This window comes from Sinocyclocheilus anshuiensis, unplaced genomic scaffold (genome assembly GCF_001515605.1).
Source record: "Sinocyclocheilus anshuiensis isolate Anshui unplaced genomic scaffold, SAMN03320099.WGS_v1.1 scaffold504, whole genome shotgun sequence".
In the NCBI taxonomy this organism is placed as follows: Eukaryota; Metazoa; Chordata; class Actinopteri; order Cypriniformes; family Cyprinidae; genus Sinocyclocheilus; species Sinocyclocheilus anshuiensis.
In genome coordinates this window covers 329,544-346,418 of record NW_015555727.1, presented here as the reverse complement: position 1 = coordinate 346,418, position 16,875 = coordinate 329,544, and the positions used below count along the sequence as shown (strand labels likewise).

The following is a 16,875-nucleotide window of genomic DNA, read 5'->3' as shown; positions in this document are numbered from 1 at the left end:
AGACCAAATATAACACTATAATGAATTTTTCATATTTGCCATAACATTACTACATTATATTATATGGGTTTAATTCATTTGCAGACAATGTAATTACATGTAACTGTCATATAACTGTATATTCACTGTTTTAGAGGAGAGTGCCATTGAATGTGTAGCTAATATGAAGTGGGTTTTCATGAAAAAGGATAAAAAAAAAACTCCCAATAAATGTCCAAACAGCGATGCTATCAGAACATTTATTGTGAACATATCTTGCATCATTTACATCTATTTTTGCAGTTGATGTTGATTTGATAGGAATTGTTACTTATTATTGTCATCATACCAACTGAGAGCGTTTCTACTGTTTGATTATTATGATTAAGTAGTATTAAATTGTAACGAAATTACAGATCCATCTTTGAAATCTGATTGGTTGATAACTTTTGACAGCATTTAATTCAGGTGCGAAAAGAATTCATATCTAGCACATAAGCATAGAGAGATTTGCGAGTGCACAGGACACATTTTGAGCGTGCACACTTTGAGCTAGAGGAGAGACATGTTTTAAGTGCGTGCGCGTCCAGTTTTGTGCGAGAGCAAAGGAAATCCGCGTGCGAGCGGAGAGATTTTATTTGATAAAAAAAATACAGTAAAATTAGAAATATGATGGAATATTATTATAATTTATAATGTCGGTTTTCTGTTTAAATATATTTTTAAAATGTAATTTATTCTTGTGATGGCAACGTTTTCAGCATCATTACTCCAGTCTTCAGTGTCACATGATCCTTCAGAACTCATTCTAATATGCAGTGGGACTAATTTGCAGTTAAATATTTTGAATGTACTGAAGAACAAATAATATTACTTGAGTATCTAACAGACATGATGTTTGGTTTAGAAGTGTTTAAAGTATCAGGGAGCTGCTCATTGTCTCTGCTCTGTGTGGTAGGAATTAAAAACAGATGTTCTTCACCACTGAGAATGAGATCGGTATCATCTCACAGGTTCAATGCAACAGCACAATATTATTGCTTAAAATTCTGGTACAGCATTTTTTGGTGAACATACCTGGGATGGAAACCAATTTCTGGAGTTCTTTTTTGAGCCTTGTGATCTCCGTACACAACTGGATGTCATCCATCCTGAAAAATGAGGAAAAAATGAAGAAAATCTATGTAATTTAACCATCAGTCAAAAACCTCAGTTTCTTTCTATAATAAATAGTGCGGTCATTCGATTAATCGCGATTAATCACATCCAAAAAAAGTTTTTGTTTAATATTTTATGTGCGTGTACGGTGTATATTTATTATGTATATATAAATACACACACACATGCATGTATACATTTCAGAAAACTGTTATGTTCATATATAATATATATATATATTTATATTTAATATAAATTATATCAATATAAATATAGACATGTAAATATTTTCAAAATATATACTGTATGTGTGCGATTAATCGTTTGACAGCACTAATAATAAAATAAATGCAAAAATGACCTCAAAACCTCACAACGCTGTCTTCATGCTTTAAAACATTTCCCAGTCAAGTCAGAAATCAAGGTACCCAGCTAACAGGGAACGTTATTAGAAATTTGGCTGAAGTTCTGGCATGCTTGTTTTAAAATTATGAAAGGTTCTTAAAACATTAGCACATAATTTACACAACCTTCATAGAATTTTTTTTCTGAAATGCTTTAGCATTTTATTAGCAAAGTTAATGTTAGAGAATGTTTAGAAAACATTCAGAAAGTAACAATCCCATAATGTCTGCAAAATTATAAAATGGAACGCTCCTTCAACATTTGGATAACCAAAAAAAAAACGTTTAAACATAAAAAAAAAGTATGCTTTTAACATTCAGACATAACATTTTCATAAATTAATAGAAATGTTCTTAGAACATATTTTGTTAGCCGGGTAAGTGTGAATACCATGATTTTATTGAAAACAGATTTCAAAATTCAGATTTCTGTTCAGCAATGAAATAACATAATATGTTTTTCTATATAGTATTCATATTGCTGTCAAACACACACAAATAACAACACAGACACATATATTTGCAGTTGATGTTTAGCTCTGGCAGACACATATTACTGCCATAACAGACAAATCTCACTTGCAGGGCTTGTGACAGACTCCATCAGACGCTATTGTTGTAAATAAATGCAGTGCATCCCTTTATCTATAAATGTTATCTAACAATTTCCCCTTCTTTTATCTCATCTATATGCCTGTATCTCACACTCCTGCTCTGCACTGATGCTGGCTACACATTATTTGGGTTCAAACTGGTATTGAATGAAAAACATACAAGGAATGACAGTCAATGTGACACTTTCTCTGATTTCTTGTTTTTTTTTAAAGGCATAGCTCATTCAAAAATGAACTTTTTGCTGAATATCCAAGCTGTTTTTTTTTCTCCATATAATGAATATGAATTGTCCTCATTCTCTATCTTTGTAGAGAGTTTTGACAATTAACAATTATGACCCTGTACCACAAAACCAGTCATAAGGGTCCATTTTTTGAAATTGAGATCTATACATCATCTGAAAGCTGAACAAATAAGCTTTCCATTGATGTATGGTTTGTTATGATAGGACAATATTTGGCCGAGATGCAACTATTTGAAAATCTGGAATCTGAGGGTGCAAAAAAAATCAAAATATTGAGAAAATTGCCTTTAAAGTTGTCCAAATGAAGTTCTTAGCAATGCATATTACTAATCAAAAATTAAGTTTTAATATATTTACAGTATGAAATTTACAAAATATCTTCATGGAACATGATCTTTACTTAATATCCTAATGATTTTTGGCATAAAAGAAAAATCAATAATTTTGACCCATACAATGTATTTTTGGCTATTGCTACAAATGTACCCCAGCGACTTAAGACTGGTTTTGTGCTCCAGGGTCACAATTAATAATGATGATACATCTGTGTGAATATAACTTAATAGCAGGAATATTGTTCTTTTTTTTTCATGTCCCAGGCTTATGAAGGCATTTCTGTGTCTAAGAAAATACCTAGTTAAAATGGTAAAATAAAATGACATAAAATTAATGTAAATTACCCCATAGTTACCTGATGACATTCAGATATTCAATATGATCAATGTTGTAGAAAATAACTTTGAACTCATGCATATGGTATATGTTATTTTTTATTGGGTCATGTCAGCTTACATAGCCTCAACTGTGTTGCATTGTGTTATGGGATACTTACTTAAATTTTTTTTTTTTAATTTTCTGTTGATGTCTAATGTCAGGAAGCATTATTATGGATTATGGACTTGTATTTTGTCCAGAAGCAATCGTTTTAAGTTAAAACACCTTAATGATAGATTTGTTTCTTACAAACATGGAGCTTTTCACTTTATAAGACATTAATTGATGGACTGGAGTTACTTGTGGATTATTGTGATGTTTTTATCAGCTGTTTGGACTCTCATTCTGACGGCACCCATTCACTGCAGAGGATCCATTGGTGAGCAAGGGATGTAATGCATGTAGATGTAGTACATCTTGGATGGACTGAGGGTGAGTAAAATCTCAGCAATTTTTCATGTTTGGGTGAACAATTCCTTTAACCTTGTACGTAAAAGAGCTACCTCAGGTTCTACCATAGTACAAAAACACAGTAAAACTCATTCAAAAAAAACCCCAACTCACATATATCTGAGCTCAGACTCTTTCCGGACCAGTGCATCCTTTATCCTCTCGATTTTGAAGAGCTCTCCCTCGATGTCCTCCACAGTGATGGTGGAATCAGCCATGGACACCACATCCTCTTCAGCTGTGATGAAGAACACATTAACTAAAAAATACACTATTATATTAAACCATAATATAATATAATATAATATAATATAATATAATATAATGTAATAGATTTGAATGGACATGCATGACAGTATTCCAAAAAAAAAGGGCATGCAAACAATGACCAAAACTTTGTATTAGATACTGTATACTGTTTTGGCAGTTTGTTGTCTTCCCCTTGAAGATAAAAATAACAGCATCACACATTTCTACAGAAGCAGGGCTTCTCTAATCTGGAATCAACTAACAAGCACCCTGGTGTTGTCCAGCCACATTTCAAACCAGGCTGAAACTAAGGAGTTGGGTGATGGTGCTGCAGCGTGTGTTGTGTATGATGCTCATCACTATGCTAATTGGGCTCATGTTATTATTACTGAACTCTGCATGAATCCGAGGGTGGGCGAGAGCGTTCTGGTCACTCTATGACAGCCCAACATCTTTTTAGTCGCATGTAGCGTTGATTCAGAGAGTCAGTGCTCTATATATGCGTGTATGATTACAGGCAGATACTAATAAAACCAAAAGAACATCTAAAAAAAAAAAAATTAGGTAATAATGAAGCGTACATTCTGGCACTAAATTTCATATTAAATATTATAAACTGTCCTTTAGATTTGTTTAGCTTGATGAAAAATGAGTGTTTCTGGATTATTGTGATGTTTTTATCAGCTGTTTGGACTCTCATTCTGACGGCACCCATTCACTGCAGAGGACCCAATGCTGAGCAAGTGATGTAACGCTACATTTCTCATAATCTGTTCTCATGAGGAAACAAACTCATCTACATCTTGAATGGCCTGAGGGTGAATACATTTAAATTTTTTGGTGAACTACTCCTTTAAATAACTGTCTAAAAATCAAGATAAAACAAGGTTCCGCTAATGTTTTATTTGTGTGCACAGTCATTGCGCATTGATTTTTTACAATTCCACTTCTCAATTCGATGTCTGCATTTCAAAGACCTTCAGCCTTGAGAAAAACAGCAGAATTTTTTTTGCACCCTAAAAAGCGAGGCAGTCCGTATCCTCCGATGACTCATTTGGCTTATCCTATGATGCGTTCAACAACTGCAATGCCTCATAAACTAAGTTCTGTCTCTATGGCAACAACCTGGGCCTTCAGTTTTACACAGTTATTGGATTTCAAAACAATGGGATTTACCCCCAAATCCAGTAGTGTTCTTGTTAAGGCCACTGCAATCCCTGGTGAAAATCGGATTAGCAAACACTCACTTATTTTCACTTATTTTACACCTATGCATGTAAACATGAAACTAAAATGAATATGAATTATGTAATACTTACTGGAATGATGCTATGCTATTCCACATCTATAATTACAAATGTATACAGACTTATATTACAAATATTGTACTGTATGTAATATGTAAGTGTGTCTCTGTATGGGCTATTGGGTTTCAATATTTTTCATTGCTGTCCTTTTCTGAAATGCCAAAGCAAATCAGGTAAAGAAAACTGAGTTAAAGGAACATTACTGTTATTATGATTTTTCAGCACATGTAAGCTTAAAAAAAGCATGTGTGAGCACCCGGTTCATTTCCTTTGGGTAACATAATCCATCTTTATTAAAGGAGTCTGCTGTTATAATAGACGATACATATCAGGTTATCATGATTTAACGGTCCTGAACAATATCTTTCTGATATAACAGACAAACCTGATTTATATTTGATCTCAAACAGATTTACTGATCAAAATGTCAGTGTGATATTAGTTGATTCATGACTCACTAAGAGACAAAATACAGGAATATCATAATTTAGAGCAGGGATTTTACAACTGGAGTCCAGGGAGCCACAAGGGGGCGCCATGGGGGTCCATGGAAAAAAAAGAAAAAAAAACTAAATATGCATGTAGTTTTGAGGAAAAATGTTTTGCATGTGTTTCTAAATGTTAACATCGCTTTCTTTGTGATGCACGCTTTCCTATATTCTATTATATTTCTTTCCAGATAATACAGTTTTAATAATTTTTAGTTTTAGTTTTAAAGGGGTCATATGATGCGATTTCAATTTTTCCTTTCTCTTTGGAGTGTTACAAGCTCTTGGTGCATAAAGAAGATCTGTAAAGTTGCAAAGACTAAAGTCTCAAATCCGAAGAGATATTCTTTATAAAAGTTAAGAGTCAGCCACACCTACCTCAAACGGCTCGTTCAGATTTGCATAATGCCGCCCAAATGTTCACGCAAAGAAAGAAGGCGTAACTTTTATTCTCACTGTATTATTGTTGTTGCTGCCGCCATGTCGTGAAGGCATTTTGAACCTTGAACCGCATAAACACATTTCATTACACCAAATACACCAAATAATGTTATTTTTAGCAGCATCATATGACCCCTTTAATACAATGGTATATAAAAGTCTTTTCACAGGATAAAAGGGTTTGTTTACATATATATCATTCAAAAGTTCGGGGTAAGATTTTTTTTTTACAAGGCTGCATTTATTTGATCACAAATATGGTAAAAACAGTAATGTTGTGAAATATTATTACAATTAAAAATATTTTCTATTTGAATATATTTTAAAATGTAATTTATTCCTGTGATGGAAAAGCTGAATTTTCAGCATCATTACTCCAGTCTTCAGTGGCACATGATCTTCAGAAATCACTCTAATATGCTGATTTGCTGCTAAAGAAACTATTATTATCAACGTTGAAAATAGTTGTGCTGCTTTAATATGTTTGTGAAAAACATGATACTTTTTTTCAGGATTCTCTGATGAATAGAAAGCACAAAAGATCAGAATTTATTTGAAATAGAAGTCTTTTGTAACATTATAATATAAATGTCTTTACTTTCACCTTTGATCAATTTTACGCATCCTTGCTGAATTGATCTGAATTTAAAAAAAAAAACTTTTAAAAGACAGTAAACATGTATTAGCTTAGAACGCTTAAAAAAAACCTGTTTTAGACAATCGATTTAACAAATTGCACATTTTATGTGTAGAGTAAAACGAGTGGGTTTGGAACAGAGATGCAGTGAATGCAAAAAATAAAAGCATTCACAGGAAAACTAGAAATCCCCCAGAATCCCCTATTTAAAGGTGAAGTGCGTAATTTATATCAACACACACAGCATCTTTAAGGGGTTCAACTTTATATCTAGTGATTAACAGGAAACCCAGGCGAGTTCACTGGCTTACAGACGGTGCTATCAGTGTTTTTCCTGGCGGCTGACACTGACACCTTCCTTAGACTCAGAGCGAACACATTGTTCTGATATAAGGTACATCTTTTATCCCTCCATCTCTCCACTTCAATGCTTTTTCTCTCTCTCTCTCTGCCCTTGGAAACACTATAAGCTATGAGTCACCTCACAGCGCTGAGCAGATATTGGCTTTTAATTGCCTGACAGTGAGAAAAGACATCTAAACAAACCATATCCACCAAGGCAAAACAAAAGGGATGGAAAACGGGTAATAAATCAAGAGCAGGATTATGGGATTACCCTGATGTGGTCTGGTCTCAGTGCTGAGACGTGTGTGTGTGTGTGTGTGTGTGTGTACGTGAGTCAGTGTTTCAGATCAGTCCTGACAGATTTATTCACATGTGTCAGTTCACCAGAGACTTGCTCTGTCTCATACGTGGAAAACACTGCAGGACTGACAGGAATTCATTGCTTCATGTTTTAAAACAACAGTGATACTCTGACAGGGAACAGGTAAGAAGTCAGAGAGGATTCAGATGGAGATGGAAGAAATGCAAGAATGTGAACTTGAGGATTCTTAGTCATGTGAAAAAAGTAAAAACATTTTCTGAAGATCAACTAAGCCAGTGATTCCCAACCAGAGGGGTGTGTAACCCAACAGGAACTTGGAAACATTGTGATTTTGCTTTGTGAACCCTATACAATGATGTATAAACGAGTATAAATCAGTCTTGGGGGGGGTGAGTGTTATGAAAAGTGTCAAGAATTGTCCATCTTTACTGAAAATAAAATATAAAATAAAATAAAAGCCTATAATTAGCCATTTGTGATTTTGAACTGTGAGATTATTTTCATTACAATTAAGCACTTTTAAATTCCCTTTTAATTCTCAGTTATTTATATACTTCTCAGTTCCAATAATAATAATAATAATTATTATTATTATTAAATGAATGAGTATTAAATATATTATTAAATATAATTAAATATAATAATTGTATAATATTTCATAAAATACAATAAATGTATTATAGATGTGTGTGCGTGTGTTTAATTTGTATAATGACATGGGTATGACAGAGGTATTACAACGTGAAGGTGATTTATGAGGACACTTTCTGTGTCCCTGTAATCCAAAAGACTTAAAAACATACTAAATGGAGTTTTTTAAAAATCTAAAAAATGCAGAAAGTTTCCTGTAAGGGGGTAGGTTTAGGTGTAGGGTTGGTGTAGGGCGATAGAAAATACAGTTTGTACAGTATAAAAACCATTATGCCTATGGAGAGTCCCCGTAAACCATAAAAATCAACGTGTGTGTGTATGTGCAAAATATTACTGGCGATATCATAAATATTCATGCTGGTCTAAGCTGGTCTTCTACTAGTGTCTATACTATAAAAAACCCCTTAAAGGGTTAGTTCACCCAAAAATGAAAAATAGCCCCATAAATTACTCACCCTCAAGTCATCCTAGGTGTATATGACTCAAAAATGAAAATTAGCCCATAAATTACTCACCCTCAAGTCATCCTAGGTGTGTATGACTTTCTTCTTTCAGTCGAATCCAGTCGGAGTTATATTAAAAATGTTCTTTGATCTTTTAAGCTGTTTCATGGCACTCAGCGGGTGTTGCATGCATCAGTTAGTGCTGGGTGGTATGAACAAAAATTTATATCACGGTATTTTTCAAAATTATACCGGTTTCACGGTACATGATGGTATTTTTTTTTCATGCATGACCGGGTGTTAACCATATTTTCTACTGATTGAGAGAGGAAATACTGCAGTATATTGACTTAGAATGCCCTATTTTACTGTCATGATGAGTGAATATTGTCAAAAAATACCACACTAAATAGTAACTAAACACGACCCCTTTTAACACGTTAACCAGGAGTCTGATAAAATCAACATGCATCTACAATAAAGAGCGGCTATGCGGTTGTTTTGGCTATATTACTTTTTTGTCTCATGCAGCGCACTGCCTGCGTCTGAGTAACAAACTAAAAAGAACAACAAACAAAAAAGTGCATGTGATATTAACAGACGAAATACGCTCATATTTATAATTCCAAACAATCAGTAAGCGACAGGTGCTAGGAAACGCTGTTTTGTACTCATGTACTGACGTGTCGGCTGCGGTGCGCTGCTTCTCTGCCGCTCACTGCACAGAACAGACGCCGAGAGAGGTGACACTTCTCCGGGAAAGTCAAGTAAGGAAACTTTGCTTCCTTTGCTCCTGTTAACAAACGTTGTTTTTCACGAGACTCACCGGCGCATGCGCAGCACTGACCTCATACGTCATCAGCCCGGAACTGCTTCCGTGTACAACTGTTGGCTCAAGCTACATTAAAGTGATTATTACATTTTGTAATTTTTATTTAAATTACAAATTGGCGCTTTTTATTTAACTTCTTTTGGACTGATGCATGCAACACCCGCTGAGTGCCATGAAACAGCTTGAAAGATCAAAGACAGTTTTTAATATAACTCCGACTGGATTCGTCTGAAAAAAGAAAGTCATATACACCTTGGATGACTTGAGGGTAAGTAATTTATGGGCTAATTTTCATTTTTGGGTGAACTAACCCTTTAAACACAATACATTGTAAATGATGATAGTAAGTGGATCAACAGCCTTTAAAACATTAATGTGACAATAACAGATCAGGTTGGCACATCTCTTACGCTTGAGAATCCCTTAAACCTGGAGATTGTAAATCTACGTCATTCCTGTTGGAACAGAGGAGGCGCTGGGATCTAACGCTATCTCACAGTGTCAATCAGTCTTCACAGTTTCAGTCACAATGCCTGCGTCTCCTACACCAGCTCATGCAGTACGACAACACACACACAAATCATTTGATTGCATTTTACCACATGAACTATAGAATTGAACATCAAGAGTGTCTGTAAAACACTATATACACTTCAAAACGATTTGTTTGTCCAACCAGTGTGGAAAGGAGGGAAGTAATCAGGAAACATGTTTGTCATTATTTATATACAATTACATTTAGTGGCAATTTAAAGATGCAAGGAGGTACTGAGGCATAATTTACTACGGGTCATTCAAACCAACTCCAAGTGTTTAGATAGAATTTAAAACCACGTCTCTTCTGCCTGCGCACACGTTGCACAAGCAGCATCAAAGTACTACGAAACACGCACTGCGGCCTTGTTATAGCAAAACCCAAGAGATGTGAGGAAAACAGCACTTTATATGTCTTATTTGTATTTATGTCTTCAGAAAGGTGAATCTCTAACCATTAAAGTCATTGCATCCATAGAACTGATTCTAGTTAGATCATTGTGCCAAAGGATTGGAGGAGTTTCATACACTTTTCAGAGTCTGTCAAGTTCAATCAGATTTAATGAGAAGTACTAGTGAACTGCTGTGAACAGCGGATTTTCAATATGGGTTAAAGTTCAGGCTTTGCTCTGAAACACTCTTGTCTAGAAAGCACATTTCAGACTTGATCTGAGGTTTTTCAGCTGTAAAGTCAAAACTCTTTTGTAGCTGACACATGCCCGAGTGTGCGATCAGTGCGAAGTGGATTTGCATGATTCTGCCTGGAGCGAAGTGCGTTTGTTTGTTGCAAAATCAGCGCTGGTGTTTCATCTTGTTATAAAACTGCACTGAGATTACTTTTTCTTTTTTTTACTGGATAAAGTATTATTATGGATAGAAGGCTTGTATTTTACACAGAAGCAATGGTTTGAAGTTAAAAACAGCTTGATGGATTTGTTTATTACAAACACACAGCTTTTCTCTTCACAAGACGTTAAATGATGAACTTGAGTGGTGTGGATTATTGTGATGTTTTTATCAGCTGTTTGGACTCTCATTCTGACGGCACCCATTCACTGCAGAGGATCCATTGCTGAGCAAGTGATGCAATGATACATTTCTCCAAATCTGTTTTGATGAAGAAACAAATTTGCACATCTTGGACAGCCTGAGGGTGAGTAAATTTAAGCAAATCTTCTTTTTTTGTGAACTATTCCTTTAATTAATGGGATTTGTGTTTGTTTTGTGAGAATCACAACAGAATGTCTTACATAAGCTGTGCACGACGGTTGAGACTCCCCAGACCACATTAGATTAAACTGAAAGCCTTTAACAAACTCGTCCATCTGCGATGAACCTCCTCTGACTTCTCTTATTTAATTTACAGCGATATTCCGTTATATCATGCAGAAAAGCTGAATCACAAAGACAGTTTTCAATTTGCTCAGTCACTTTGCATAAAAATCTCTAGAGCGCGGCACTCTGATTTAACCATTTGCACGGCTGTTTGCTGCGGCACACTGTCATGAGGAGAACTGAATTCTTTCAGTTAATGAAGCTGAGTGATTCTGTAACAGTTTTAATTGCATGATCCAAATTTAACGTCTTGCCATATTGTGCCTCGTGATGAAAATTATAATGATGGGATGTTAACAGAACGTATTCTTGGCATCGTCACACATTAGGGACCCCCATCTGTTAAAGATGTTCTCTTTTATGTGGGACACAATTAAGTTGAATCTCTCCAACAAATCAGCTTATATATTTGACATATCTGACTGTTCAGTTCTTTAATTTCAACTCAGTGACTGGCGAAGATTGTCAGTACATAACTGGATTCAAATTTTTTTTTTTCACACAAAGCTAAGAGTTGCATGTACCACCTTTTGTAAGTTTGAATGCCTCTTTGTAAGAGAGACTACACAATTCTTCAAAATGTTTCCTATTGTGTATCACCCAAGAAAGTCATATGGGTTTACAAAGAATTTTCATTTACGATCGTTTTAATCCTCCATGACTAATAATCACTCCAAATCTCATGGTCTTTAGTTAAATAAACTGAACACCCCTCGAGTAAACACATTATGCTTGACTAACCAACCAGTAATCCTTGAAAGTAATAGAAGATCAAGAGTCTGTTGTCTTCATTACACAAGGTTTTTTTTTTTTTTTTTTTACCTTGAAATATCGGTTTCAAAATCGTTCTGATGATATACTTCTAATAAGGCAAATGGTTTCTCTTTCCCACGCTCCACACTAATGTCTGTTCTGGGAATATGTAAGTTTGATGAGCGGGAAAAAAACAAAACAGTTTGCTGCGCGGGAACGAAATTCCGCGAAAAGGGTATTTCTTTACGGCAGCAATAAATACACGTGTACAGCTATACACTATAATTAAGACAGTAAATTCCACGGGCTCTGAAGTCGCAAAAACACACAAAACTACAGTTGTTCAGGTATCACAAGGTCTGTTTGTTTTTTTTCTAAAAATTTCTTTAGTAGCTTAATGGCAGCCGACAGCTCTTTCTACCCTGCTGTCAGAATCTGTATAATGATGAAAATATGATTGTATTTCCTTTGTCAGATCATTAGAAGAAAGCAGGAATGAGCAAATAGCTGCTTCCTGGTTTGAAAGCGATACTGGAACCTGACAGGCCAAATAACTTTAAATGTAGCCTACTGTTAAATGAGGGACAAATAATGGCATTTACTGTTAGTAGCCTACACTTCAGGTAAAAAAAAGAAGAAGAAAAAAGAAAAAGTAACTGAGCTATTTTTTGAACACCCACTTAATAGGCTATTCACTAAATATAGGCTACTGTAAGAAAAATCGTGAAAGCACATAATGTATGTTTCATAATTGTTTAAAACAGTTACCCCGCTCGTCAGTTGCACCCTCAAAACATGAATTCATTTAAATAGACCCTTCACATACGTTGCTTTCTGTAACTATGGACTGAATTAGCGACACTATAAATAACTTAATTTCTAAGCGACTTGATGTTAAAGAGAACTGCATCAATGTAAAAGCAACATCTGTCATGCATATGCTACGTCAAACTGAAGTCAAGTATGCCACGAGAAAGCACTCAACATTCATAAAAGCATGCAGAGATAAATGAATTTCATCACCTTGTTTGACTGTGTCTCCGCAGAGCTCTGTTTGATCCAGGGATCCGTAGAGTTTCGGGGTGCTGCGTCCTTTCTCCATGCTTTCAAGCTCCACAACACACTTGAAGTTTGCGCTGGATCAGAATGCCGCTGCTTTGCTCTTGGACCGGTGAATTAAAGCGCAGTTTGACTGATGGAGGTTTTTTACTCCATGTCCTCGGTGATGCACACGGTGATGCGCGCGCCGGCACCTGCTGCTGCTGATGCTGATGCTGTGAGTGAGTGTGTGACACATTATTGATGCTCAACACAAGTATTCTCCCATTACCTGAAAGCGCCACCCTGTGAATAACGGGAAAAGTGACATTAAGTTAAAATCTCTTTGTTTTCCTTCCGAAATTACATTTTTTAAAAGATCAAATGTAGGCTACCCTTATGACAAAAACGACGAAATTTTTTTTGGATGGAGACTTAACCGTTTAAGCGTAGAAAATGTGATAAATATGTGCTATTAAACATGCAAACTTTCACCTGTAGTAAGTCAGTCTGGCCACTAGGAATGTACTACAACCTTTGGAACATAAAAAAACCCTTTTGGTGAATTACAGTAATGGTTTTTGCAGATTAATTATGTACTGTATGTACAGTAAGGGTGATATTGGCAAACTTTGACCTGTAGTAAGTCAGTCTGGCCACTAGGAATGTACTACAACCATTGGAACATAACAAAAGCTTTTTGGTGAATTACAGTAATTGTTTTCTAAGAATAATTATGTACTGTATGTACAGTTAGGGAGATATTGGCAACATTTCACCTGTAGTAAGTGAGTCTTGTAACTACAAATGTACTACAACATTTGGAACATGAAAAAAAACAACTTTTGGTGAATTATAAAATAGTAAAATAGAAAATAGTTGTGTACTGTACATACAGTAAGGGAGATATTGTCTATGGCGACATATTGGTTAAATATGTTCGGTCAGTTTGCCCACAAGACATTTACTATGGCGTTGTAAACATAAATTGTATTAATTACTGGACTTCGTTTTGTACTGAGAGGTAAATTTGCAGACGGTCCCTAAAGCAGCCTAGGCGAATGTCTGGCGAATATCGAACCTAAAACTAACTTTACCCCGCTCGTCAGTTGCACCCTCAAAACATGAATTCATTTAAATAGACCCTTCACATACGTTGCTTTCTGTAACTATGGACTGAATTAGCGACACTATAAATAACTTAATTTCTAAGCGACTTGATGTTAAAGAGAACTGCATCAATGTAAAAGCAACATCTGTCATGCATATGCTACGTCAAACTGAAGTCAAGTATGCCACGAGAAAGCACTCAACATTCATAAAAGCATGCAGAGATAAATGAATTTCATCACCTTGTTTGACTGTGTCTCCGCAGAGCTCTGTTTGATCCAGGGATCCGTAGAGTTTCGGGGTGCTGCGTCCTTTCTCCATGCTTTCAAGCTCCACAACACACTTGAAGTTTGCGCTGGATCAGAATGCCGCTGCTTTGCTCTTGGACCGGTGAATTAAAGCGCAGTTTGACTGATGGAGGTTTTTTACTCCATGTCCTCGGTGATGCACACGGTGATGCGCGCGCCGGCACCTGCTGCTGCTGATGCTGATGCTGTGAGTGAGTGTGTGACACATTATTGATGCTCAACACAAGTATTCTCCCATTACCTGAAAGCGCCACCCTGTGAATAACGGGAAAAGTGACATTAAGTTAAAATCTCTTTGTTTTCCTTCCGAAATTACATTTTTTAAAAGATCAAATGTAGGCTACCCTTATGACAAAAACGACGAAATTTTTTTTGGATGGAGACTTAACCGTTTAAGCGTAGAAAATGTGATAAATATGTGCTATTAAACATGCACACATTTTTTTAGGCCTAGAAAACAAAAGTTTTGTGAATTTAGTGTATTGTCATTACATTGTTTAGAGCATAAGAAAAAAAGAGGAAAAATAACCATTTTGAAAAATTATATTTTGGTAGCACTGTAGTATAGGGACCATTTTCCACTGTTAACTGGTTGCTTATTAGTATGCCTATTATTAACATATTGGCTGTTTGTTAGTACTTATAAAGCACATATTCTGCATTCCTAATCCTACCCAATATCTAAACTTCACAACTACCTTACTATTATTAAGCAACAAATTAGGAGTTTATTGAGGCAAAAGTCATAGTTAATGGTTTCTTAATAGCGAGAAATGAACCTTAAAATAAAGTGACCGGTATTTTATTCATGTTATGCTATGTCCTCTGTAGAGGACACCAGGACTAAAGATGATTGTCAATTATGTTATGAAAGATATAACAGAATGATTTGATATACCATTTTGCTTTATGCAGTATGCGTGTAAAATGGCCATAAGAGGGTTTTCCCATTGTATACAATGTATCTATACGCTGTATCTAATTTGCATATTGTGTTCTTGTGGCAACATGTTATGAAAAAAGAAGTGTAATAATGGGAGTAATAATTGGCAACATTTTAAGAGTAATATCTAATATTTCATAGGAATAGTGAAATAATTTCTTTCCCTATTCATTTATTGTGCCAATAAACAATAAAGCTGGTGTCCTCTACAGTGGACATGTATTAAATTGAACAAGTTTCGTAACAAAAAGTCATATTTTGATTTAAAACCCCATAACATTTCCCTGAGATGTTTTTTTTATGACAGAGTTTAAAAATTAGATTTAAATAAGCACAAAATATTATCATATTTCCATAAGAGTGTTACATTTGATAACTAAATTGTTAGCTTTTTTTTTGTTTAAAGCCCAAGGAGATGGAGTGGTCATGGTGAAACTTCCAATCATTTGGTATATCTGAAAAACCCTGAATGTGCTCTTTACAGGACATCCAGACTTAAAACTATGGCATGCACGGTCTCAGAGAAAGTCACTAAAATATTATGTCCACTACAGAGGACAAAAGTCTATTCCTGAGGTTATAAAAAAGTAATATGGACACACAGAATGTGTGTATGTTTTTTGATTTCAAGTGCTTAACAACTATAGTGTTAACTGTCAGAACTTTTGGTCGAAATGTTACCAAAACAATTAATAAAATAAATACATAAAATTCTTGTCATACATGAATTGGTTCATGGTTTAAAAATACTAATTGAATAATAATACAAAAAAAAGTAAATCCCATTAATCTTTAGCTATAATTAACATTATCACTTGGAAAGCAAAATACAAAATACCACTTGAAGAAAAGCCTTTGAAAAATACTGTTACTTAGTAGAGGTGCAAATTTATGTAAAATCATATAAATAAAATATTTACCTATTTTCTTGGGATGTTTTCTGTTAGTTCGAATATTTGTGAAAAGTCAAAGGTTATAAATTTAACCAAAGCAAATTATAATTAGTATTTACCTTTAAAATGTGAATCGCTCTCAATCTTTGGGTCAGTGGACTCGATGCCTTTGTAATGTTCATATTCAAAAAAAGGAAAAAGCAGACAGGCACTGTGACATTAATGCTAATGACAGTTTCATTAGAAAACACTTTCAGCGCTACAGCCTTTCCTCTATGATAACACAAGCATGTGCTTAAATTAATTTGAACTGTAAAACAAGTGGTTTATCCCAGTTAACAGTCAGGACATAAAAGTTAAACACACAGTATGTTTGCACCGTGAATGAGGCCTACAGAAAATGTTTGTGTGGGTTGGGTTTAGGGCTGCACGATTAATCGCATGCGATATTTAATGCGCATCTTGTCAGAAAGCCGGTTCTGTAATCAGCGTAAATCTCCATCACCTGCGGGCTTTCACATTGAGCAGCATTAACTACACAGAGCCGTTGTTCACTGATGAGCCGCGCGAATATGAACGTGGTTTAGCGCAGCTCGTCAGTGAACAACGGCTCTGTGTAGTTAATGCTGCTCAATGTGAAAGCCCGCAGGTGATGGAGATTTACGCTGATTACAGAACCGGC

The 16,875-nt window shown here is 35.2% G+C and overlaps 1 protein-coding gene across 3 annotated transcripts in view; it reads right to left on the bottom strand.

The window, feature by feature from the left end:
- LOC107672688 (uncharacterized protein C16orf45-like) overlaps positions 1-14,531 on the bottom strand; it is a 22,530-nt gene extending 7,999 nt beyond the window's left edge. For 2 of the 3 annotated variants that reach the window (XM_016465995.1, XM_016465997.1), the window contains exons 1-3: positions 12,925-13,164; positions 3,679-3,802; positions 1,057-1,130 (exon numbers count right to left, since the gene is read on the bottom strand). In XM_016465995.1, the coding sequence (XP_016321481.1) occupies positions 1,057-1,130; positions 3,679-3,802; positions 12,925-13,003 (277 nt within the window). In that variant the 5' untranslated portion in view covers positions 13,004-13,164. Of the gene's footprint in view, positions 1-1,056; positions 1,131-3,678; positions 3,803-12,924; positions 13,165-14,291 lie in introns of those variants that run through there. The other variant, XM_016465996.1, reaches the window with a different exon arrangement.
- Between the last annotated feature and the right edge of the window lie 2,344 nt (positions 14,532-16,875).